The sequence below is a fragment of the Ciconia boyciana genome, chromosome 9 (assembly GCF_034638445.1).
Source record: "Ciconia boyciana chromosome 9, ASM3463844v1, whole genome shotgun sequence".
Taxonomy (NCBI): domain Eukaryota; kingdom Metazoa; phylum Chordata; class Aves; order Ciconiiformes; family Ciconiidae; genus Ciconia; species Ciconia boyciana.
In genome coordinates this window covers 29966747-29994046 of record NC_132942.1, presented here as the reverse complement: position 1 = coordinate 29994046, position 27300 = coordinate 29966747, and the positions used below count along the sequence as shown (strand labels likewise).

Below are 27300 nucleotides of genomic sequence, written 5' to 3'. Positions count from 1 at the left end.
GCAGCAGCCCGGGCCGGGAGCCGCCGGCAGCGCGGGGCGAAGCGGGGCCGGCTCCGCGGGCGCGGCCGCCGCGGGCGGGCAAGGCGGGGGCCGGGGCCGGGGCGGCGGGGGCAGCGCGGCGCATTGTCTGCCCGGCGCCCCGGGGCTGCGCGGGGAGCGGAGCGGGGCCGGCCCCGCCGCCCGTGCCTGGCTGGAAGTGAAACGCGCCCCGGCTGCTCCTTTTTCTTTTTTCTTTCTTCCCTTTTTTTTTTTTTTTGGAGCCTCCAAAAGGCTCACTCGCCGCTTTCATCTGCCGCCGCGGCCCAATGGGAAGGCGGAGGCTGCCTGCAAGTGGTCTAATCTCAATGAGGTGTCAATCATGTTCCCCGGTGGGTGAAGTAAGGTCTTTTGTAACCGCCTCTGTCTTTGGGAAAGAGAGGAGAGAGGAGGAAGGCTGGAGCGGAGAGGGGGACGCCGGACCGTGCTGCAGGAGGGGAACTGAGATTTGATCTCGCTTGTGCGTTAGCAGGGAGAAGCGGAGCACATGGATTTCTAAACACGCTGGGATTTTATACATCTACACAAATAACAACAAGCGAACCTGACCCTACTGAAAACAGTCAAATGAATCGTAATTGCAGATCAATGCAGAGAGATGGGGAAACTTCACTCGAAACATGGTTAGTTCCTTTCACTTGCTACTTCCTTAGCCCCTTCCCCTTATTCGGATTTTACTCGGTTTGTTGCTGTGATTTTGTACTGGTGTCTAATGATCTTCCTTTATTATTTCCCCCACACACTTCCCTCCGGATCTGCCTAGCTGCCGTTTGTAAACCCAGAGAAAGTCCAGAAGGTAGGGATGGCTCCTTACTGCTAGTAACTTTGAACGCCTTCCCCCGGTCCCTGCGGCTGCCCCCGTTCCCCTGCCCTCTCCCCTCAACTTTCCGCCGCGCTTTGCGCGCTGCCTGCCCGCCCCGGCCCCGGCCCCGGCCCCGGCCCCGGCCGCGGCCGCGGGGATGGATGGATGGATGGATGGATGGCCGCGGGGATGGCCCCGGGGGCCGGGCGGGCTCTGAGGGCGGCTCAGCGGCGGCATTGTCTCTTCTTTCCTAGGTGATAGTTTTGCGGTGAACGCCTCTCTGGCTCGCAAAGGGCTGGAGGACTGGATGGTGAAGCAGAAATACTCCGGGGGCAGCAGCAGCGGAGGCAGCAGCTCGGGACTCCAGCAAGGCTGCCAGCACCGGGCTGTTTGCAGGCTCTCCAGCGCCAGGGTATGTCAGCTTCCTCGCTGCCCCCGCCCCTTCTTTTTGAAACAGGGAAAACCAAAAGCTCTTTCTACATCCCTCTCCCTCCCAAGGGCCGGTTGTGCAAAGGAAGGGTTTTCTTTGCCCTAATGCTGCTCCAAGGGGCTGCCCCGTGGGTGGTTTCCTTCAGTCCTTTGATGAAGTTAGGAGCTGCAGAGCAAACTTGGTGCTGGTACAAAAGCCAGAGGAGTAAGGGGACCTGTCCGCTAGTGTCTCGGCAGTATGATTAGAACAAAACCCTTCACAAACAGGAACAAACAGACAATCTCTGGAAAAAGCCCAGCACCCTGCCAGTGTGCGCAGGCTTGTGAACCCTGATTGGTGCACAAGTTTGTCTGTGACATTTTGGCCGAGGAACTCAGGAAAGAAGAAGTCCCCGAAGAGTGTATTGTTATTTACTTGCTCTTTGCTAATAATGCGTGGCTGACTTTCTCCATAAGAGTTACTGCATATGTCACTTGTCCTGGTTGTTACCACACTGGTCACTTTCCACCCTTTTTCTTTCCTCCAGTGTAAAGCTGGGCTGGAGGAAATGTTTAAGTTGCCCCTTTTTTTTTTTTTAATGTTGTCTCTTTAAACAAAAAGGCATGATGGGAGGTAAACAAACTTAACAATTCTTAGGTTTGGTCCTCATAGCATTTCAGGGTATGATCCAGAGCTTATTGATGTTTACTGAAAGACTCCCATTGACTTCCGTGAGCTTTGGATCAAGCCCTGAAAGCTTCATCAGTGGAAAAGTAACCTGAGAGATGGGGAGATTGGAATCTGTGCTTCCCAGCAAGGAATGTGGTTTTGAAAGCACAAGCAGAGCAGGGCCACCAAACCTCCTGCAGGCTCTTTGCTTTGTTAGCCACCAGTTTTATTGTTAGAAGCCTGGACTTCTCGTGTCTCAGGAAAAATTAACTCGCAAGTGGAGAATACTTCATTTTAGGTGGGGTGTTAAAGTGTGTAGAAGATGTCTAGAATGGGAAAAGCTAACGGTGACTTTTTAGATTCCACCAGTATTGTATTTAGAGAAGGATAAATTGTTTGGGAGTCACTATAAGTAAGATGAAGGGGGTAAGATATTGATCTAAGTGTTCGTAATTGATGAGCATAATCAGTTCATGTTCAGCTTGCAGGTATGGTTGGTTGAAGTGGTTTTTATTGTGCTTTACTTGGAGACAATGTGTCCAAAGAAAGATGTTCTCATTAATAATGGTACCTACATGTATGATACAGATGCAAAGAGTAAAAACATGTGCTTTTAATTATTTTTCATTATCCCCATTTTTGTCAGTCAAGCTTTTTAGATATGTTCTACCTTTCACATATATATTTTCTGGGAAAGAAACTCAACTCACCAAACTAAACATGGGTTTAAAATAAAAGAGTTAAAGGTCAGAAAGTCTGACTTTAGCCTCGTGAAATGTATTTTCTTCCACAAAGAGAGTTTGCTTTCTGAAAAGAAAAAAAAAACTTTTGTCAAAGATACTTTGCTATCCACAAAACTCTTCAGTTTTCAGTTCCATGAGGTCTGCTCAGCTGGAATGACAGTAGAACAGCATTTCTCTTCTTACTCAAGGTGTCCTCCTCATGATAGCTCAGCAATTAGCAAGCCATTAACTAAAAATTAGTTTATAGTTTGACTACATTATAAAACTGTAAATAGGTTTAAGTACATTTAAAAGCACTGTTCCCATGAGGCTTTTTAATGTCATCCTGATAGAGCTGTTTCTTAATGTTTGAAAATATTTGCAATTTATTGCCTAATACGTTTGGTAGCATCTATATGCATATATAGCCTGCTAATTGATTTAGTTTAATTGTCATCCTGTGGCATACTGTGGCATACTGTGGCAGCTACATTAAAGTTCCTTTAAAATATGAACTTTTGGTAATATGGAAGGATGCATTTCTAATCCTACATTGGAACCAGATGTGCCATATGTACAGTCTTTTTGACAAGGATTATGGAGTCACAGCTCTTGACTCCATAACTGAGATTGTATGACTGTTTCTCTTCTGAGATCTCTTTGATCTCTTGTATAATTATACCAAGATACAAAGCAAATTGTAGCCTGACCTCTTGGCTCTTCATTCACCACAAGATGTAGAAATACTAGTCACTTTGACTAATGGTTAGTCACAAGGGATGTGTGGGACAGTTGTGTATTCCTCAATAATGTAGTACTCTTGCACTTCAATCGACCAAAGGCTCTTCTCCTTACTACTTCAAAATTCCTCCTAAAATGTTCAGTTAGTTTACAAGGCTCTGTGGAATGGTACAGTTTTATTGTGTCACAGCTGAAACTTTGGCTTCTCATTAAAACATGTTTTTTCCCCTAAAATAGGTCCTAATCGCTGCATTTGTGACTTATGGCAGAAAGAGTTAGATCAAACACTGATGAAAATATCTGCATTCAGAGAAACATCTAGTTGAGTTTAAAAAAAATAATGGTCCTAGAAATAATTTTCCTCCGAGGAGTCCTTAACTGGAGTTTTGTTGATGGGTGGTTTCATTAGTATGTAGGGCCCTGTTTGGTGAAATCCAGTGTACTTCCAAACACCTGTTGATGAGAGAAGAGAGCTCTCAGTTGCCTCCAAGTCTGCAACTTCAAAGATTTGGATCATTTTGATTAGAACTCAGATGTGATAGTGAAATTTGACTTACATTGCTCTCTATAAGCCAAAAATTCTGTCTTGGTTGTAGCTGGAAGGCTGTTTTCCTCAAGAACAGAGACACTGAATTGTTTTGCTAAAGTTAGTCATCCAGGAGAGATGAACACTGAAGTTCCGGGGGATTCATGTAGCATTTTACAAGAGGAATGAGTGACTAATACAGGAAAGCAGTAAAATTTCATTTGTACTCCTCTCTAGAATGATTGAATTTACAATAGTTGTGGAGGGGAGGTCTTTACATCAGTTCACTCAAGGGGTGTTTGACACAAGGAGGGTTCAAGAATACACCACCTTTTCTCTTCCTGAACTGAAGTTTTGAGAGTTTCTTGGTTGGAGCAGACTTCCCTTAGCTGACGTGTCATCCATGTAGTGTTCCATCCGTCCACGTCTCCCCCTCCCCAATTCACTGGAAGAACAGTAATTAGTGTCCAGCTATTGCCAAATGCATCAGTCACCTGAGAAGGATCTCGTAGTAAATGGTTGGGTGAAGGCATGAGCCAAGGGAAGGGGAGTGTATCTGAAATAAGCACTTCTGGTGCGTATACAACTTTCTGTTCTGGGCTAAGAGCTCTGATCTCATTAAACCATTGCCAACCGCCCAGCAGGGGCTGCTCTGCTCTAAATGTTTTAATTACTGTGGAGGCCGAGGGCTGAGCTGGAGCCTTCCACATCCCGTAGAATGAAAGAAAAAAGGAATTTTGTTGCATCCATGAAAAGTATGAGGTCCAGAGTCATCTTCTAGTTTCAAGCTAATTGAAACCACTGGCACTGTAAATCTGTTAGAGCAAGTGAATACACTTCTTTTGCTGCTTTATGAATGAGTTAACTTGTGCCCAAAAAGGTTTTCTGACACTGTGGATTAACCTATATAATTCTTAAGTTTAAATTTATTCAGTGTGTTTACTTTTACAAACTATTTTTGGAGATCAACATTGTTTGCAAATATTCATGTATTTATTTAACTGAGAAGTAGTTCTATGCTAGAGGGGAAAATATTAAATATGACACTTGCTTAGTTCAACTTACTCTTATCTTCAAAGCCGTAAGAAATTTTACTAGTTTCTTGCACCTCTCCTTGAGATCTGTGCTTGGGATTGTAAAAAAAATCTCTTATTTTTAATTAAATTTCAAACCAGCTCACAGTGAGCCAAGTTGTAAGTAATCATTTTAGGTAAAATAGAAAAGACTTTAGCTTACCACTTCTGCTGGGCTCTTTAGTGCTAGTGATCCTCATGTTCAACCCTAATTGATATTAATTAGAGTTGAGTATCTGGTCTGGGAATAATACAGTATGAAATGCTGAGGCACATCACTGCTTCAGAGGTGGGGCTTGTTCTCCATTTGTTCTGTGCCTGTAACTGCCAGTGACATTAATGGGCATTCCTTGCATAGCTGAGAGGAGACTACGCCAGTGTCAACTTCACTGCTCCTCTAGCATGATCTTTCTTAAATAAAAAAAAAAAAAAAAGCCCTTCCCAATCCCCACTGTTAAATAGCAAGTGTGTGTATGCATATGAAAATACGTAGCCTTATGGAAGACACAGCTGGGTAGGTCATTAATTCAAAATGAAAATAATAAACAGAAAAGAGACTTTTTTAGTGGCCTGTATATACTATGGCTTAAAGGCAGCCGAATTGGAATATTTAATTGTAGCACTACTTTGGGGTCATCTCATGGGTAGAATGACATTTGAAAGACTGCCTTCTTATTGATATGGTGACAAGAGCAATTAAAATTTCCTTGTGTGCTCTCTTGCTTGACTGCTTGAAGTGATCTTTTGAACTGAAATATTTTCAAGTACATTAATGCCAGTATTATATAGATAATTATTTGTATTGACTCTGAGGATTAAAAGAAACAACAGACTCAGCAGTGCTAGATATTGATATGACTAAAAAATATTTTGATATACAAAATATTATGTATGGCATTCAAAATAAAATTGCCAAACTTTGTATTGAAAGAGAGAGAAGCAGAAGCTTATTTAGTGTTGAAATTTGGTGCCAACAAACCAGGATAATTTAATTAGTGGTCCACATAGTATATCTTGACAGCTCTGGTTTGGGAAAATTATAATATGAATATTAACAATCAAAGAGTCTCTGAAAGTATTAGTGCCATGGTGATGAGATTAGTGAATTGGCCAATACTGTAGCAGAAAGCTGGATTCCAAGGGAATTATCCTTGAATGATACCAGTTGGTGCAATTAAAAGCCACAATTCAGTTGCCATATGGAAAGTGTTAGGCATCCTTACATGGTTTCAAAGCTATGTGCCGGAGGTTAAATTGACATATGAAGAAAAGCATAAATTAAATATTTTGTGTTATGAAATTAAAAGTTAACTTTGCTTGAGCCATATGGAGGAGGTGGATGGGAGACAGTCTGTATTTCATCAGGGCTTGTTTTGTAGGTGTTTGAGATTTAATGTGGTGCACTTTTAATCTGGCATGTTGATTGGAAAGCTGAATGGCCCGTGAAGTTTCTGCAAACAATCTTGTTAAAGTAACTTTTTTGATCTCTAACAACCCTCTTTCTCCCACCCCCTCTAAAGTAGAGTTACTTAGGTTGATGTTCGTAAGAAGGAAGAATATTCTGTGTAGTAGCTGGGTGAAGTTCTCATCTAAGTGATACAAGCTATGTTTCTTGGGCTACTGATGGTCCCTCTTGGCTTAGTGAAACCTTAATTCTTCTGAATGAGAAGGCCTTGGTTATAGAGTGTTGGTTGATGAGAAGCTCAACATGACCTGGCAGTGCGCGCTTGCAGCCCAGAAAGCCAAACGTAGCCTGGGCTGCATCAAAAGCAGCGTTGACCAGGAGGTCAAGGGAGGTGATTCTGCCCCTCTGCTCTGCTCTGGTGAGACCCCCCCCACCTGGAGTACTGCGCTCAGCTCTGGGGCACCCAACGTAAGAAGGACATGGACCTGTTGGAGCAAGTCCAGAGGAGGGCCATGAAGATGATCAGAGGGCTGGAGCACTTCTCGTATGAAGACAGACTGAGAGAGTTGGGGTTGTTCAGCCTAGAGAAGAGAAGGCTCCAGGGAGACCTTATAGCAGCCTTCCAGTACCTGAAGGGGGCCTACAAGAAACCTGGAGAGGGACTTTTTACCAGGGCATGTAGCGACAGGAAAAGGGGTAATGGCTTTAAACTGAAAGAGGGTAGATTTAGATTAGATATAAGGAAGAAATCTTCACTATCACGGTGGTGAGACACTGGAACAAGTTGCCCAGAGAAGTTGTGGATGCCTCCTCCCTGGAAGTCTTTCAAGGCCAGGTTGGATGGGGCTTTGAGCAATCTGGTCTAGTGGAAGGTGTCCCTGCCCATGGCAGGGGGGTTGGAACCAGATGATCTTTAAGGTCCCTTCCAACCCAAACCATTCTATGATTCCATGGAGTACATTTTATTCTGTAAATTGGGATGAAAAGTAACAACAGTATGTTATATTCTTTAATGACTTAAATGTAAATAATGTAGTCCAGACTTTACACTCAAACTTTGGTTATAACAAAAACGGGAAATTTGTAGCACGTGATTGTCGACATATGGGAATGTTCTTTACAGCAGCATTCATTAACAGAAGGGTTTTCCGTAGGTTTTGTGAGATCTGTAATAAGACCCAGGAGGAGCTCGGCAAGTGGCTATTTGTAGGCACCCTTCAGAAGAAGATCTTAGTTGACTTTTATGGTTTCTTTTGAATTGGGTTATGAACAGAGGAAAGAGAAGTCTCTTGAGTATTGAAACTTTGTAAGAGTTAGTTTTTCCAAAGTTGGGGAAATAATTGTTCGGTGATGATATTTAAATCAAAATGGAACATTGCTCCCTGTGCTGCAGATGTTGGCCTTTATAGAAATCCTTGTGGATGAATTTTACTTCGCGAATGTAAGCATCAAAACCTGGCTGGAAAGTAAATAGTAGATGTTGAAATTTACAAAATACTTGAAGTATTTTTTTGTGACTAAACCACTTTTCTAGTTAATATACTAGTTAACTCTGAATACTTGGGAATTTTCAGACTATGTGATATTTATAGATACCTTTTAATGGAAAATGAGGTATAGTTTTAGTTCAAAAAACTAATGTGAAGAAATGGTCAAATAGACTTTCTCTGTGAATTTATTTAGTCATATCTGCCAACATTGGCAGCAAAACTAAGCTTGTATTTGCTCCTACAGTGTAACTACAGCTATGGGAGACTGAGTTGGACTGTATTCCATTCAAGAATTATTAACCAAGTTCCAAATGCAAAATCTTCATTGTGTCTGACTTCTGAGCCAGCAAAGCGTGTTTGTGTTGGAATATCTCATGACATTTGTCTTGCAGTGGTGGAACGCCAGTGGCGTTAGCTGTGGTTAGCTGTGGTGTTAGCTGTGCTGGCGTAGATACTTTTACTGCTGCGTAACCTAAGAGAGAGGGGAAATGACTTGTGTAAGTTCAACTGTTGCTGTCCTGGTCTTTCTGCAAGGGGTACAGCCATACAGTTCATTTGCTTTTTGTAAAATTCTGGATTTATTGTCATCAGAGAAATATGGCATATATTTTGTCTTGTAATTTGCAGAATAGAGATTGCACTTCTGAACACGTGAGACATCCTTTTTTGAGTTGGAAAGTCCTGTATAGTTAGTGTCTTGCAAATAGGCTGCTGCCATGTAACCGCATGTCCACTGTTTAATAAGGACCAGTCCATTGGCTTGTCATGGGAGCTGGCGTTCAAACAGGCTTATATCTGCAAGTAAGTGTTCAGCTAGATTCCTTAATACCTATATGTGTGCATCTCACACAACCTGATGTGTCCATCATATGTGAGAAATGCTTCTGTTTTAGTCATACAAAATCTAATTGTTTGAGGAAGGGAATGATGCACGTTCTTGTTGGGAGGTCCTGTAACAGCTGTGAAATTGAGTACCACTGATTTTGTTTGTGTGGTGTGGCCTATTGTATGTTACAGAACAATAAATGATCCTATTGTTTTAGTCTATAAAACTTGGTGGAGTAAATCCTTTTGCTCCTCAGAAGACCAAACTGTGGCCACAGGAGGCTGAAATGCCATCAGTGCCTGAGAAGCTCCTCAATGGCCAAGAAGAGCCCTGTAAAAATACACCTAAAAGATCCCACCACACTAACCCCTTGGCAGGGATAACAGAAGACCCTGTGGTTCTGTGGTTCAAACCAAAGTCCCTGCCAAACGTACATAAGAAGGAGTTGTTCCTTAAATCTGAAGCCGTTGTTAATATAACTTAATACTTGTTCACAAGACTTATCAGGCAAACAGTTTTTTTGCTTTTTGTCAAAGCTCTGAGTTTGATAATTTTCTCCGATAGCCCTTCTCAATCTGAAAATTCAGTGGAACTCTGAAACTCATCGAGCTGACTATGAAAGGGTGTCTTGCTTATACCTTGAAAAGTGTCATCTCCCAGTCTTGCTTTCAGTTGTAATGGATTCGGATTTAAATGCAGGCTTAGTGGCACTGGCCCCTTACATCATTTGCAATGAGAATCCCTTGAGAATGTGAGATCCTCCCTTAAAATGTTTTGAGCAAAATTTGCAGCAGAGAACTTTTAAAATGCCTGGAATTTTCAGCCCTGTATCCTTGGGCTTCAAACTAACAAATGCAGGCAGTGTATGTTGCTTTAGTTCAGAGATGGGTTGGCATGTGGTCAGAACAGTCTATGCACTGTCCATCGAGAGAAATACTTTGTGTTTTGCGATTAGGGTGGAATTTAGTGCATTTGGGGGCATTACTGTGGCAGCTTTAAAGGGATTAAGTATACTGAGGTTCCTATTAAAGTATAACATTGTGATTCAAGATCTGTGAAAGAAAATCATGCATGGGTGTTTGATCTTGGGGTGCAGCCACACATGCTGTGAGGCATAAAATAAGGGGATAGTCTCAGTAGGGAAGTGACAGAACAAAGTACTGTCTTGCAGGAGAAATGGGATTTGGGAGCAGCCTTGGATCTTTTGATCCATACTCTGATGCGAATGATAAGTGGTATGGAGGTGACAGATTTGTCTTGGGGGAGGAAGGAGAATGGTGGGTAGTGTGTCGCATTGCCTTCGGAGATAGTTTGCTGTCTGATTCCCCAAAGATTTGATAGTGGTAGGTAAGGACTAAGCTGCTTCTTGTTGTCCTATCTTAAAAATCTTTTATAATTCCAGAATGGTTTTAAGAGAGTTAGGTAAAGAAGGTAGTAGCTGTAAAGCTAAGCCTTATGTGTTAAATGCATCTAAAGAACAAATGCCTGTTTGGGGGAGCGGGAATTTTCTCTGATTATAGAATGCCCCAGTCCTGAGCTCACAGAATAACAAACAGTTTCTGTATTGCATAAGATGCTGCAGTTAAGCCTGTATCAGTATTTCTGTAATAAACTACTCTTTTTGAAACAATAAATAATAATTTTACTTGTGAACTTTCCAAGTCTCTCTGTGTTCGCATAGTGTACGTGTTTATAAACTACAGACGCTCATTCCCCTATAAAGAGAGAACATCATAGTCTAGCAAACAGAATATCTGTCATTCCAGCTGAGCAAAGGTCTAAGGCAATAACCCAAAATATCCTGGAAGAAATTCTAAAAAGCATTGAAGAAATCAATCGTCTGATCCTAGAGGAAGGTCTTTGATGTAATCCTGGTGAGTTTATACTGGGAGCCTGCCTATTTCTTTATGGTCAGCCCTAGACTTTCTATATGAAAAGTGGATCAAATAATTTCATATGCTTCTGCTTTAAAAGAAGATGGTTGATAGTTTTCTGAAGTGTACACACTGTTTAAATGTAGATTGTGGCTTTTAGCAGAAGCCCAGGTGGGGAGGAAAGGCTTTTCAAAACAAGTACTTACAGAAAAATAAATAATACTTTGATATTTTCCCATGGAAAAAGTGTGCCTCATTTAGCCATCCTGAATGTTTAGTTTTATTTTGAGGATAAACTTCATAGGTTATCTCAGTTAAAGCCATTTTTATTTATGCAAAGCTTATGTGCAAGGTCTTGTTCCTGATGTGGATAGGTATGTAAAATGAGTTTTTCAGAATACCATAAATAAATTACTTTTAAAGGTATATTTTTAACTAACTCAGTGCAGCTAGGTAAGTCTGTTTTTATCATCTTGAAAAATTCTGCAATATTTCTCTGTTATATTTTGATGTGAAAGCCCTGCTGTAATAGAGGGGAAACTTCTCATTGCTTTCAGTGGTTTCGTATCGGGTTCTCTGCCACATCAGTGGAAGATGGGGGAAGGTTCAAGTGGTGAGACTAATAGTCTTTTTATCTAGCAGCTACATTGCTGGTGGAATGGCAATGTATTTTCCCCTGCAGATGCAGTTTATCTGATCATTTTATGACAGGTTCACAAAAGTTTTTTCCCAGTTGTACTGCCACTTAAATTCCCATTTGTAATTAGCAATGTAATTTTGCAGATAGGTTTAAAAAGCATGTTTTGAGAGAGGCTATTCCCATAGCACTGCTTAATACCCATTAAAACACCCCATTTTTTATTGTACGAAGGTGTTTTTTATCTCATTAGGTTGGTTTGTTAAAGTGTTGCACCACAGTCTCATTTTATTTTTTTTTTCTTCTACTCTAAGGCTGGTTTTAATCGTTTATTTATGACCAATAGGAAGCACACAGAATCTTTAACTCTGGACTAATGCATAGCATAAAGAAGTAAATGAGATCTTTTCCTGCCTAAGCTATTGTACAGGGCTTTTCTTTGAAAGGCAGTCACTCTTGGATTAAAACATGGTGACGTGTAACAGAAAAGAAAGAAGAAAACCCCCAGCATTTGGAAAGGCAGTATTGTATTCATTGATGCTACATATACTTCAATGGAATTTGGTCATCAACCTTACCATGGCACTTTTTTCCAGATGCGCTGTTCAATTTCTTTTTTTATTTTTAAATGCAGTTTGGAAAAAAATGAATGAAATCAATTTTTGTGAGAACTGTGTGATGAAAGTCAAAAGTAAGGCACGCTGAAGTAGCGCTGTGTCCTTGGACATTTGCTGTTATCTAGGAGGGATTAGGTAGACTACAGCATGCAGGTGTTGTCTGTGCTTAGTCAATGAACATACATGTCCTGTTTAAACACAGAACAAACCTCTGCTAAAACAATGTGCCCTTAATCTATGGCCACCTCTGATTTTCCCCATTTTGGAAAGACAGAAGCCGAAGACACTGCAGTGGGAAGTCCCCTAGATTTGCCAGTAAATGAATAACAGACAATGGGTAATGTCCTGTGGGAGCAGCAAAAAGACTGCGAGGTCCCTTCTTAGCTCTGCAACAGTAATCTGACCCTCTTCATGTGTGTTTCTGATGGCAACACCAACAGTCCTGGTCTCCTCAAAAAATGAGAATTTCACCACCACTGGGGAAAATAGGAAAGCTTGTCAAATACAGAAGAACAGAATGGTTAGACAAGAAAAATGCTAATGTCATGCCTTTAGGGGTATGTTTTAAGCAAGGAAAGAGTCCTGGACTGCTGTACAGTCAGAGTGTCTCCTAATATCAGCAGGAGCCCTATCCAAAGACAGGGTGAGGCTTCCTCCTTCCACGCTCTGAATAGACATGGGGTCTATTCAAAATTTGCTGTTATTCTGTATCAATTCCAATATCCAGTAGTATTAGGAATGGATAACCAGTTCTGCCTTCAATTAGAAATATGTACCGAGACTTTTCTGAGAGGCATGCCAGTCTGAGAGACGTGCCAGACCAGGGGTAGGATTTGGCTTTAAATTGTGTGTGCACAGCTTACTGGTGCCAGCGGGCTGGGTGCTAATAGCTGACGGCAGAACTGGGTGGAGGGAAGGAACTCAGCTGAAAAAGCAGTCTTCTGATGTTCAGTCTCATCTGTCTGTAAATGGGGCGGGGGGAAGTGTGTGTTACCTGGACTTAGCCATCCACAGCCAAGAATCTTTCTTCTCATGATGATGGTGATGAACAGTGAGTATTTTGTGTCATACCCAGCTGCACGCCAAACTACATTGTAAGTTTTGTTCAACACTGGTGTGCAGTGGCCCTTCTTGCAGGGCGATGCCTTCCTTCTGTGTCAGTGCTGCTTTGTCCAGGTAAAGCACCCTTTCTTCTGTTGACCAAGTTCTGCTTACAGCAGGGTTTACCCAAACTTCACATGCCTGTTGGAACCGCCTGCTTGTGTTGTACAGAGGGTGAAATGGTGCAGGTTTTGCCACGCAGTTTTTTGACTATGCTATTTATAGGACAGATTTTGGAGTGAGGGATCTTTGTGGAATATAAAGGGTTACGTTGTTGAAGTTACACAGGCGCCAATCCACTGGCACACCGCAGGTGATCTTGGAGTGAATGTTGTTTAAAGCGCCTGTCCCACGGTTTCACAAATGTGCTCTGACCAGAGGATGTTTTTCTAACTTCAAAGGGCTTCTCAGGCTGGCTCGGTGCCTCACAGACTGAGTCCACAATTCTCCTTTGCTCGTGATGTGTTCTAACCATGTGTGATTTTTTTGGTATGTGATGTTTTCTTAAAGCGGCATTGACCTGTGTTCAAGTGAAACTTGCTCTTAAGCTTGTAAACACAAACTTGTCGTGTGGGCAGTTTTCATCTTAACCTGATGTGTGTATTTTTTTTTTTAAGACCAAGAATAGACATCAAAAGGTGGAGTAATTTATAGGGGGAAAAAAAAAGAAATAAACTTGCAGCAGCCTTTTGAGTTGCACCATCCAGAGGCTTTTCCTTGAAGATCAAGGTGTGGGTCCTTCGCTGGCCATAAGGAGAAGAGCATATTTCCACCTCGGCAGTGCTAGTGTTACAGTAGGTTACTTCATCTGAAGTGTGCCTCTTCACAAGGGGTGTGCAAGCAGGGAAAGCAAGGCAAAAAGGAGTAGAAAGTGGAAAGAACCTAGGACACACATCAGTGACCTGATTTTTTTTTTTTCTTCCCCCCCTGTTTAGCAGTGTTATATTAAAATAAACTTTTAGGAACACATTTGTATGTTTTTAAATGTGAAAGCTTTCTTTTTCTTCTGTAGTACTTTATAGTATAGTTTTCTGAAGGGGATTATTTTCAGGTTAATGGAAAATATATTTTCTTTTTAATGCTGAGAATTAGAAATGCCTGAATCTTTGTGGGCCAAATTCTTTTACTGTTGAAGTCCATTAACTCTCCATTAACTCTGCTGAGAGCAGGATTAGGACCTGAAATATCTCCTGAGGTGCACTATGCTATGTTAGCTATGGTTGTGAATCTGGAAAGATCTTGTGTTCCACTAAGTCGCATTGGTGTGCACTGTTTTTTGCTATGTTTGTGCGTTCATTAAGGCTAGAAAAAGTGGCCTAGTTTGAGATTTTAAAATAATCATTTTTAGTTTACTGTTATTACTATTACAAATGTTTTTGAGTGTATTAAAAAAAACCCAAACCAACAACAAAACAAACCCTTTCTTCTAAGAAAACAATACCTTACAAGCCAGACCATAATACTTTCTGTTTGCCAAGTGATTGAAAAGGATCATCTGCTGTGGGAATAAAACATCATACTGTGAATGGCATGCTGTGAACAATATATCTCAGCTGTGCAATGAAGTTTTGCTCCTCATGAGTAACAGTACCGCAATCTAGCACTTAATAATTAATCCAGCTTTCAGAAGCAGCTTGATCCCAAGGTCCTCATCCAGACGAGATCCTGGAGAAGGTAGTGATCTCTAGGATCCAAGCCCTAACAGCAAACAACCTGTGCTACCCTGCCATCCCATGGCTATCAACAGGAACCATCCCACCACGTTTATTTTGGCTAGTTTTAAAGCAGGTGGCCAGGATGAATTTCTACTTTCAAAGTCACAGCTGCTGCTTTGAAACTGTGTAAGAAGGGCTTTGGTTTCTTAACACAAAATAACTGAGCTGCTGTTTGGTATTAGAGCATCATTATTCTGGGAAATGCACTCTTCATTTTAAAAATATCTTCTGTATGGAAGTTGAAAGTTTATACCTCATGATTCTAAGGGCAAAGAGCTGAGAAGGTTCCTTGTTTGACTGATGATTGTAAATACTTAAGAATTCCTCAGTGACTTGCGTGAATGGAATCTGAAGTATTAAAATTTAATAGCAATATTAGAAACACAGAGTTACTGCAGGAATCTCTTGTTTGTTGGTATTAAATAATTTGGGGGGGGGGCATTGGGTAACTATAATTTAAGATTTTTCTCTTTTAACTGGATGTCTTTGTGGCAGTTAGCCCCCAAATGTTATGTCTTTATCATTAAATCAATTAAAAAGACCAAGTGGACTTTATACCATCACAGCAATGATGTAGTAGAAGTAGAAGGAAATGTTCTGTTACAAATCCCCATTTCCTCTCCTTATAAAATTTTATTTTAAAATGAGCCTTCTTAGGTGACTTTTTCAGTAGTGTCAGCAACAGTGTCAGCAGAATAGTGAATTCGTGTTGCAGGAAGTATAAAGAGAATTCATGAAGGAGTTTGTGTTAAGCATAGTTTTCTTTTTTATAAAAAAGGGTTCTATTCACTGTGGGTTTTTTCTTCTTTTGTATTCCTTGCCACCTTATGATATTATAATGTTTTTTGCCTACTCTCAAAATTCCATAGATATATATTTATAAAAAATATATGTTATGTAAGCCTTTTTCTAGTGTAAGAGAAAGTACATTTTATGTAAAGTACACAGCATGGGGTTTTCTGGGCCTTCAATCTCATATGATCCTGTCTCTCAATAAATATATCAAACAGGAATGAGCAAAAGGCAATCCTCTCAGACTGGGTGAAAATGTGCTCTTAAGAATGAAGACGAGGGAGGGCTGGTTTGAGGAAAGGCTAGACCTTTCCTCTGAAAGGAGGCCTGAAAAAAGCGAGTAGGCAGAGGATGGAGTGTTCCTTCAGCTTATGTAGACAGTCTTGTTAAAGGATGCAAAGGGCAAAATTAGGGTTCATTTGGTATTGGGGAAACGGTCAAAGAAACAAATGTAGGATTCGCATGCATAGGATGTAACAAAATAGTTGACTAAGGGGAAAGGATGAGAATGGGCACATCGGAAGTACAGGCTGTACAGATGGGGTATCTAGGCTGTGCCCTTAATCCTTTTTGCTTCAATCATAAAATAATTTGTGTTTGTATTTTTATCTTGTGATAGAAATTACTAGTAGCTCTGTTGTCTGTTGGAAGCTGCAAGTTCTAGTGCAGCACTTCTTAGATTTATCCATTAACAAGTAGTGCTGGACCATATTTTATATACAGGTAGATATGGCAGAAAGATCCCTACTAAGTTAAAGCTCTCAGTGGTTTGGACACAGGCTTACAGTGCAATCCTTGCAGCTCTGATAACAGGGTGTGCCTTTGCTAACTGGGCTGACTAGTGTAGCCCCTTGGGTCTCTATTCATGGTTGGGATTTTCATGGTTAGGATGTCAGTTCTGTTCTACTTAAGGAGATAGGATAATAGGTTAAATACAGCTTTCTTAAGCACTCTGAATCACAAGATAGATAGGCTTTGAAGTCATCTGAGATTAGAAGATTGGTCTATGGGCTTGGATGTGAAGTTGGGAGCTGTTTGTGATGTGGGTGATCAGAGATGGATAACCATTGCTGTGGTGCTACCTGGTCTCTGAAACTCTGAATTTATGGCTTAAGGATGAGATATAGGAACCATCTATTCTAGTCTAGACCCTAGCTTTAGCTGTATATCCTTTCTCAGGTTGCTCAGATGTGAATCTTCACAGAGACCCAAGACAGCTAAGCGCTTGCTACTTACTTAGTGTCCTTTGTCTTCTCTTTGAAACTACCAGTTTTACCCACTTTTTCCCACTTCCCCATCAGAGAAGTGGGGATAGGTTTTATCCTTTTACCCAGCTAGGCTGTTGAGGTAGACAAAAAAATATTTAAAGTTCATGAAGAACTTCAATGCCACTTAATTCATTGCTATGTTTTTATGAATAAGCCAGGTATTTATTACCTACTTTCCTGAGCAAAGTAAGAAAATAAGAATGAAAAATAATGTTTGAAATCCCCTTGGCGTTTATATAATCCCCTTTTGTAAAAAAAACCCCTTACATTGTTTCTTCTTGTGCTCTACAGTAATCTGCCTGAAATCCTTTTGGAAAGGGGCCTTTCTGAACTTTCCAGCTCTCATCACAATCCAGTGGCCCAAGACATCTAATTCTAAAAAGTTTGTATTAATCAAAGCAGTTTTAACATATGGAGAAAAAAGACATTTTACTTCCCACTCATCCAAACGAGAGTTTGGACAAGGTTAGAAGGTGGTGGAAGGGATGTGTCTTTAATGTGTGAGCTGAATCTCCACTCCTTGTGGAGGCCTGTCCAAGGACATGTGCATTCAAGTGATGCAGACTTTCTGCTTATTGCTCTACCTTGCTTTTGGTAATGCATATAAATTCAGTGCAAGATTAGTAGGAACGTAGGGATAGAGCGTATGGCTAGCATATGTATAACTCATAATAGGTAAATAATATAGGATGAGGAGAATGCCAGACTTTTACCAATGTGACTAGATGAAATGGACTACACAGATGAATGGATTACACAGACTAAAGGGCAAAGGAAAACGTTTGTTAAAAATTAGACTGAAGATGAGCTCTGATGCACCAGCTAGACTTGAGGCTTTGCAGGGAGATGAGCTTTTTTCTGGTGTTTGCTTGAATAATGAAATTACCTTCTCTTGAAGGTTATTCTTTGGAGCAGCAGAGTTTGTACATGAGTGAAACACATGTCAAAATGTTTACAATGAACTGAAGTGGAGTGATGAGTCAAAGCAGTAGGCTTTTGTTTGCACTGGCTTTGTAATGGAGAGCCTTATAATGAAGGTGAACTATGCCTCCTATTCTGGTGGGCCTTTGTACTATCTGGAGCACAAAGTGGAGCAGGTTTACAGGTTAATTAACACCTCTTCCCTCCTCCTCGTGGTGCTGGCAGTGATGTATCACCCACGGTCATGTTTAGAAATGGTGACTGATAGTTAGTGATGGATACTCCCAAGCTTTTTAGTTGTTGCCACTGGATTCTCTGCTGCGAATGTCGTTTGTTCTTTCCAACAATAGAGAGCACAGTTAAATGCGTGGTGCTGAAGAGGCACTTATTGTCCTGTTAGCCTGGCAGCAGTGAGCACACCCCTACAACTGTGCATTTGCAGCCAGGCACATCCCAGCCTGTAGCTTCCCTGCTCCTTATAAATATGAAGAGAATTCAGACAAATTCTGCCTGTCTAAAGAGGATTTAATGGCATCTCACAACCCATTATTGTGTATTTAAGGATGATTTCTCCGAATATTGAATTGTAAGGATGGTTTCAATCTAGCGGCTCTGTGGTTTTGGGGAGTTTGGTCAGTCTGGCTGGAATCATTGTACTTTAGTCTGTGTGTTACATGTGGGCATTTGTTGTTGGGTTTTTTCCCTCTCCCTTTGGAGACTTAAAGTTTTCTTTGCCACCTATGGCCAACAGATCACACTTTCTCAGCAGTTGCCCTGTGTTTCTTTCTTTCCCTACCAGTTCACTGTATGTGTTAGATACTTCTATTTTAACAGCTATTGCCTTTGCCTTAGCTTGATTTAAATGCTACATTGTTCAGAAATTAATCTCAGTGGAGAAACAAAGCCACATGGTGGTCTAACTAGCAGGGTGCACATTTGGTTGTGGAACATCAAGAATCCTTTTGCCATCTTGCATTGGCTAGCACACCATATTATAACATTTGAGGCAAGTATGTACCATACATACTGTCTACCGATACCATATCCACTGTACAGATTGCTAACAAAAACCATGTATAGCATATATGCATTTTTGGAGCTTAAAGAATTTCTCCTCCCATCTCCTACTTCCTTACTTGCTTATTTGTGAGTGGAAAGATGGTGGAGCATAGCCCAGCTGAGGAGCAGAATCGTTTCAGGAAGAGGACAGTGCAGAGGCAGTGCTTGCTGCTTTCCTTGAGGCAGCAGAGAAATTGGAAAGGAAACTGTGATTCAGTGAATCATAGTCATCTCTCAGACAGCTCCAGGGGCAGTGCAGCTCTCAGCTGCTGCCTTGCTCACAGTGGATTATAGGGTCATAATACAGCCCACTATGCCGAAGCAGAAAAGCAGTAAATTCATCCTCGGGAGCAGCTTTATGCTGTCTAGAAATGAAGAATTCCTCTGTAAGAATGTAATGCTTTTTATCCAACTTCCCAATTCCCATGCTTCAGCAGTATATTTATCTTCACCATTTTCATGCTGTGAATAGAGGAAGGCCAAGAAACATGTATAAAGGACTTCCTTTACAGCCAATGATATGTGCAGTATAGCATCCTATAAAGTTAACAGGGATTAAGGTGAATGACCATGTGAGCAAGGGAGGCATCTCATCAGGAAATATGTCTATTTCTGTGTAACAACTAAAGCAATACTGTCTACAGACTTTGAATCAAAGGCTTGGACAGCTAAATAAAGGTAATCCCCAAAGATGTACTATTACACTCATTTCCTGTGTATGGAACAAATAATTGTAGGAGTTTGCAAAAGCATTTTCCAGCCATTGTTAAGAGAAGAGTTGGGGTGTGAGCTATAAAATTCTGATCTGGGTTCAGACTTTCTCCATATTTGTGGTTTTGGTTTGAGCCTGTCTCTAGTTAGCAGGGTTATAAATGTTAAAATTTACCCATGTGGCTTGAGAGCTGTGCTGTGTTAGTAGTTTAAGTCTCGCTTTTTCAGTGCGTCTTTATTTTAGAAAATGTTTCTTTTTGCTGGAGTCAGATCCTTTCTTTTACTGGGCAAACTCTGAATATTCTGGCAAATAAGGACAACTTGACTAGGCCTAGTAGAGCTGCAAATGTAAAGTGTTAATTGTCTATGAAAAATGATGTTTCTCTCTCATAAATTCCCTCAAAGTGAAAACTCAAGTCTGTATGCCCTTACAGAGAAGAAAGTAAATGTCCTATCATGTTATCTTTTTAGGAAAGCTTTTATTTCTTTGTTTCTTTATTTCAGCTTTGATAGCTTGTTATATTTCATTCCTCAAGCAATTGAAATTAATTGATAGATGGGAAAAGGTTTAAACTGAATAATGAATATCCTTGGTTTAGGAGAACTTTAAGTGAGAAAGATGACCAATAAGAATTTGAACCTGTAGTGAGCTGAACTTGGGTTTTTTTGGTTGTTTGTTTTTTACTTTGAGCCTAAATGCAATTGCAAGAACAACTCTCACTTTGGGTAAAAGAGCTGTCTGCTCAGATCTGTTAGGCATAGAGTGGGAGATTAGGGCTCCAAATATGAGTTATTGTCAGAAGACATAATTTATGAATGGCAGTGAGAAATGATTGACCAAATGTGAACAGAACAAATAAGCTAGGCATTGAACATACTTTCTTCTGGGCTGTCACCCATTGTATCTGTAGCCTGGTGTGTGGCACTTAATGTAATTTCAGACTGGCTTCATTTTGAGCAAAGGCTGATAATGTGTGAACATGTGTGATGGTCCTGAGATGATGGCAAGCAAGCCCATCAGATGCTGCATGGTGTCTGTTTTCAGAAGGGATTTTAGTGCTGACTTCTGTAGAGTTAGGCTCTGGCAGTCATAATTGTGTAGCAGAGAATATTACAGAAAAGGGTATACAGGCGTTCTCAAATGCTTGGCACTTTGTCATAAATTTAATCTATTTACATATTTCCTGTACCACTGCACAAACAAACCAGTGGGCAGAGTCCTGAAACCATTTTCTCAGGCAAAGTTCCAGTTGATACCAAAGAGGTCGGGATTGAAAATAATCTCTTGTTTAGAAGCATTTGAATGTGACCTTTAGAGAAATCCTCTTTCCTTTTGCTGACTTTTTGAACCCCTCATTAGGGAGTTATTGAAAATCAGTAGGAAACTTCAACGAGTTCAGGCTACAACCCCAGCTGAGTTGTCACTTGCTGTTCCTTTTGGAGCATTGCAGGGGACATCACTTCTTCAGAAACTAGCATAGACCTACGGTATTGTTACTCTTCCCTGTTTCTCATTCCTCGTTGAATTTGCAAGTACCCCTCTGTTAGCCTTATTAGATCTGTAGGTAAAAGCATGTGTAGTGAATTTATGCATGTTTCAGCATAGACACTGAGGCCAATCCAAGTCTAGTAGTGTTTTGCATGCATGTAGAGATCTTATCATGCAAGCAATATGCAATATATGGTTCTCTGCCACCATTACAATATCCTTTTGTTCCCAGAGAAACCCCAAAAAAGACATTGGGCAAGCTTGAAGAAATTCATAGAAGAGCTAAGACTGGTTGAACTAAGATGACTGAAGGAGCAAATTATTTGCTTCTTGTGTACACAGGGAAACTGATAAGAAGAGTTCTTCTTATAGACATAGAGTGAAAGAATAAAAGTCCTTTTATTTACCAGTAATTTATGTGCTTACTTATACAGACTTTTATTGTGATACAGAGTGTTTGCACAGCAGCTATTCTGGAATACCTGTTGCAATCAGTTTGCATACATAAACATGCCAGTAAATACTACTGAAGCAATGACCGAAAGAGAATTTAGTCTATACTGTTTGAAGCTTAAAAAAGGTTATTTAGAACTTTGGAGTATGATTAGGAATAGCAACGGGGGAACTTAGGAAAGATTGGGTGTAAAGACATGGTAATGGAGGTCTGTTTGAATGCGGAATAATTCTTGGAAAATGGTACAAGTTTTATTTTCTCTCAGAATTGTTAAAACTGCACAGTTTGCATCTCTAACTTTCTCAAGTATGTAATGGAAAAGACCCTTCAAAGTTGAGTCCATTTCAGTTTATTCTACTGAAAACAGAATAATCATGTGCATCTATGTCAGCAAAATTGAGATTTATGGGGTTTTTCTCCCTTTCAGTGACTATCTTGTACATGATACCATTCAACATAGAAGTGCTGTTACTTTAGGCATGGCTTTAGCAGATTATGCTGACAGCAGTTAGTTGTAACTCAGAGCTCTGTCCTTTATAAAGATTAATGATCCTTGAAATAATAAATATATTGGAAATGCCAACCCTGGAAGTCATTTTCAATTCATAAACAGAATTGTTTGTGTAACAGCAGACATCTTCCCCTGCTATTTCCTATAATAGAGCAGAAGTAAAATACTAGACCAGTAAGGTTTCAGTATCTCAAAGGTGCTCCTGGAGAGAAAGGATCCCTTCATGAGGAATATATGTGTTGGGAAGGGCAGGAAGAGGGTGATGACAAGCCATTTTGCAATATCACATTTGCTTATGGCTTATGGGGAGTGCTGCAAAGAGCTCGAAGCTTTTAACACATCTGAGCATTGTTGACTTACTCTGTTTGTCATCATTCAGTAGGCAGAAAACAGCTCAGCAAGCAGAGGGGCCAAAGGCTTGCCTTCTGTGTGGGCATTGTTTTGGGGGAGAACCAGTAACTTATTTTTAAGTTTGGTACAGTATAGACCTAGCAGTAAATTAATCATGACATTAAGAGGGAATGTATGTATAGACATTACTTCACAGAGTTGTCATAAATTCTGCATTTGCCATATTTTAATTTCCAAGGCTTTTGAATCTCAGACAAGGTGCTATAGATGTAGTTATTAAGTTCTGCAGAAATATTTTTATTGGGTAGGACATTGCTTGATGATGTAGCTGTGAAAGCCAAATTCAGAGACTAGCAAAAGGTTCTTTATCCATGCATTTAGGAGGAAAAATATTATTTTGTAACAGTCACTTATTATTGAAATACTTGTTTTAAATTTACCTTCTTTTTCCTAAATGTGTGTGTGTGTGTGTGTGTGTGTATTGTGTCACAGTCGTGACAATGTAGGGTTTATTCTGTTTGTTATTGGGTCATCAATAACATTGTCATCAATAACACACAGGTGGAAACACAGCTTTGGAAACAGCAGTGTGATTCTAACTCTTGTGGCTCAGCAGACACTTGTTATTGTAGAGTGACCCGAGGACATACTGCCCTTTTTCAGCTTTTTTGAATACTCTTGAGAGAAGACACTGGATAGGATATAAAGAAAAAAACCTCTTAAAAAGTTTACACAGGGTACTTCTTTCAGTGCAAAAGTTAACGTATGTGGGGGCTGAGTTAGACTAAATATTGCTGAAAAAACAGTGTCTAGTTCTCTGCTTTTCCAAGATTTTTCCTTCATGTGCACTGAAAGGGGAAGCCATGTTCTCTGCACCTTTCTGTACCAAAACACATGTTGCTAATTATTTGGTTTCTCCTGGGGGCTGTTCTTTCGGGTGGTGGTTTGCCTTTTCCTTTAAGCATAGAGGGACAGCCAAATGTCAGAGGAAGCTTAAAACAGGTTGTCTGCACTGAGGACGTATTGGCAACCAGGCAAAGAATGGAATGGCAAAGTGCTGGAAGAATTAAACCCCACCTCATCCCACCTTATCTATGTAGCAAATCTGTGCCTGGCTAGGGTGGAGATACCTTAGGATCAAGTACCTTGAAGGCTGATAAGGGAGTTTGGTTGCAGTTTTGGGGCAGATGGGTCTTTGAGTAAGCAAGGCTGTGGGCACACCAATAACTGGCTGCTCCATGGAGTCCTGTCTGCATTCCCTTATGCCCCATGGTAAATACAAGGTAATCTGATGCAGTTTATGCCTTTATTTACCCCAGTGGAAGTGTTGACATGAGCTATTACTGTGGAATGCTTGCTGTGTAGCCATACTCTCAGATGTCCTAATGTTGAGAAACTAGCCTGAAGCACTTTGCTGAGGTTCATCCAGTAAAATTTCCTAGCTCTTAGTCATTTGCTCCATAAACCATGATAGCAGAGCTGTATCAGATAGCAAAGTCCTACAGCTCCTCGCTTATAGCTTGGAACAAAATTTAAGAGTTATGTATCGAGTTTAATTTGATGTAATAATAATTTATATAGTGTAAACACACTAGATATATATTCTGTTGCTGGAATTAATCAGGAAAAAGTCATGTATGTAGAATTCTTCTCTTCGTCTTTCTTTTAAAAACACACGCTTGCTCCTGGTTCATATTTAACAGCACTGGTAAATTAAGTTCTTTGCCACAAAACAGGTGTAAGCCACCGTCCTGCCTTGCCAGCACGCCTCAGTCATGGCTTGGAGAGCCAGAGCTTGGCCTGTCTGGTGAAACTGCCAGTTGTGTTGCAGACACCTACTTAACAGAAACTGGAAGTGAAATCACTATTTCATTTAACATTGGCCACCTATTGGATAATAACTTTAAGTCGCCATAAGACTGGGCTGGATTTGAAACAGCAGCCTGTTATTGAAAGACTCTGTTTCCCTTTCTGATCTGCTGAGCCAGCTCATCCTCCAGAAGCATTTGAAAAAATGCGAGTGGAGGGTAAGAACATGAAATTTCCCTGCCTCTTCAAATGTGTTTGCCTCTGTCTCGTTCTCACATGCACTGTTTAAACCTTCAGTTCACTGTTCAGTCTTTAGTTCTCAGATGCCATTTGGCTTCAATTTCCGTGCACAGTTCTTGGAAACCAGAGATTATTTGGAAGGGGATGAAGCCCTTGTTCTACAAGACTCTTCCTGAAGCAGGCTGATGGTCTCCTTTCTTGTAAGGAGCAAGCAAGTGCTCTGAGCCCTTGCGAGCCAGCTTGATTCCTTGCTCCTCGCTCTTGACACATACAAGTCAGGACACTTCTGCCAAGAGTTTTAGTTGCACTTATGTTAGCGGAAATGTCCCTGATAAGAAGTCATCGTTGTTGAAGTCTCGTGGCTTTGACTGTGAAGGCTTTTAACTTTTTTGCATGAAAACTGTTGATCCATTTATATTTGTTGTTATATAAAAATGTGAGTGAGGGTTTATCTTTTCCTTTGAGATGTATGGCACTAGCTCTGGAATTGCTTCCAAGTTTACAAAATGGGTCTGTGGTTTAGACCTCTCTGATAAACATTTTTTTGTTGTTGTTGCAAAGTTGGATCAGATTTTTGTTGTCATAATGGTTGGTGCTCTTGGCAGCTTGCATTTTAAATAATTAGGAGATAAAATTGGACTGTGTTTGAAATCCAGTATGTCTGGTATTTTCTTGCTTTACTTAGTAAAGTTTTTAATCCCCTTTTTAACTTTGAAGACTAATGTAAGGCAGTTAAGAACTGAGGGCTGATAATTTTTTTGTCATTTTTGAAACCTAGATCCAAGCCAGCTTCTCTTGTAATATTTCAGCCTCACCCTCCCAGGACACTTTGAGATAAATCACTGTCTTTATCAAAAGAAGTAGGCCTTTTGTGGTGGTAACATTGTAACATTAAATATTCATTCTAATTTGCAGAGTTGAGACAATTATATTGAAGTTCCTGATAAACTTTACTTTGGATTTTGAAGCTTTAAAAATATGCCACTTGCTTAATTTCATCCTACAGTAGCCAGTAAGGGAGTTTACAGTTCAGACGCATCAGAAGTGAGATGTTTTGGAAAGCTTGTGGAAACTCTTCAGCGCCCTTCACAGCACATGAAACAGTGTGACAAACTGAAAGGCAGGCATTGGGGTTTTGAGGGTTTTTTTCTCTCTTTTTTTCTTGTTTGTTTTCTTTTTTTCCTTCCCCTCTTTTTGCTGGACACAGTGCCATGGGAGTGGTGACGGAGGAAGCAAAACAGCAGGCTAAATTGGGAAACATTCTTCCCACTTAAGGAATCTTCGCTGCATGAAATGTATACGTTGAAAATATTTCTTATTTTATGTAATTTTGAATCCAGTCACATTGAGGAAAAGGATCTTCATTCGCAATATTGTTCTGCACCTCTTAGGAGCTATTGGTTCCAGTTCTGGTCTAGAAGTGGATGCATTTTAACAACCCGAGAAGTAATTTTCTGTATCATTAGAATCAAATCCTAAAAAAAAAAAAAAAAAATTAAATACAAACTCGGCCTAACCGACCATAATTTGGCAATATACTCTTCATTCAGCAGAGGATTAACAATACAAAATTCGTGACAGTGTGGCTCAGGATGTGTCTTCTATATCCAGGCTTGGGAAAGGAGGTGTATTTTGGAATTAAGTAACATAGACTGCAAGCATCAAAGTCTAACTCATACGCAGATCTTTGTTTTTAAATTATTGTCTTGATTTTACTTAGTTAACTTCTTTAGGCCAGAATAAATCATGCGAGGAAGGAGAATTAGAAGTCTCTGGTTCATAGCCAGCTATATAGCTACAAATGCCAATTTTGTTAACAGTCTACCAAGTATGCCACAGAAAGATAGTTGTGGCACCTGCTCTCACTTCACATTCTCATAGCCATCTTCAAACAGAAAGCATAGAAATTCAGGGACTTTGAATTCACCTTGTTTCCTTTGTTCTGATGGTCCCTTAAGTACAGAATTGAATATGGCAGCGTGAAAGAACATAACCTTGCTCTTGTCTGAGCTGAGTCTGTTCTGAGGATAAATTGACTACTCAATCTGCTTTCTTTCAAAGGGTCTCAATTCACTTTACTCTCTTTACAGTTGATTTTCTGTAGAGATTGGCCTCCCAGTTTTTTCCTCTGGGCAGCTTGTGGGAGGAGATCCAGATGCATAGGCAACTGGCAAAGCAATTTTGTTCTGCTGCTGGTGGCCTTAATTAATCGTGTCTAGATTAATTAGCTGATCCATTTGTGGATGCAGTGTTTGGGAAAGAAAGTAACTGGGAGTGTTGTGAGCTAACTTGCACAAATATGAATAAGAAAACATACACTAGCTGATACTCTCAGAGCAAGAGTGCTCCCTCTTCATGCTTATTGTGCATGCATATACACAATTTTAAATGGTGAAAATAGAAGTTTAAAAAAAGCCACTGAAAGTTTGAATGGTAAAAGTATATACATAAAATCAAGCTGTTTCCTTGTGGAATGTGACTTATGGAGAGGAACACCCAAGTTTTAAACTTCCTCCCTTCAAAATTTATGAAAGCCTCAGAAACTTTCCCCCTTTTTTTTTTTTTTTTTTTTTTTAAATATGTCAGGATCCGTTTCAAGATTTAATTTTTTTTTTTTAAGCATGTATAACCCCAGTACGTTTCACAACTTGATTTAATGCAGCTTCCATGTGTCTTGAATACAATAATAACTTCTGAAACCAATATTTCTTTAGAGAGCAGTAAAGTTGTTTCTTCATGACACCAGTAAGTAGTTTTCTTGCCAAGAAGTATATTGTAAGATTTATTAGACTCTCCATTGCCCTCCCCCAAGTAACCCAGATTTTAGCTTCAAGTAAAGCAAACATGTTCAAAACTACTCTTTAACTTCAGGCTAGGCGGATACAAAATAAAATCCTCCAGGGGTACATTACAACTAAAAGATTCACAAGCCCTCCAGGGGGTTTAACTTTTTAAGTAGGCATTTCACAAGTATTTGTTGCATAAACCATTATATGCTCCAGGCTGGGGTTCTTGGAGATTTTTTTTTTTTAATATAAGACATGCAGCAATA

The 27300-nt window shown here is 40.3% G+C and overlaps 1 protein-coding gene across 6 annotated transcripts in view; it reads left to right on the top strand.

The window, feature by feature from the left end:
• Positions 1-296: 296 nt before the first annotated feature.
• Positions 297-27300, top strand: part of NKD1 (NKD inhibitor of WNT signaling pathway 1) — a 115765-nt gene continuing 88761 nt past the window's right edge. For 5 of the 6 annotated variants that reach the window (XR_012044166.1, XR_012044169.1, XR_012044167.1 and 2 more), the window contains exons 1-3: positions 414-659; positions 800-832; positions 1093-1250. Coding sequence is in view for 2 of the 6 variants with exons in the window: in XM_072873159.1 (XP_072729260.1) it covers positions 635-659; positions 800-832; positions 1093-1250 (216 nt within the window). In the remaining 4 variants the exon portion in view is untranslated. Of the gene's footprint in view, positions 369-413; positions 660-799; positions 833-1092; positions 1251-27300 lie in introns of those variants that run through there. The other variant, XM_072873158.1, reaches the window with a different exon arrangement.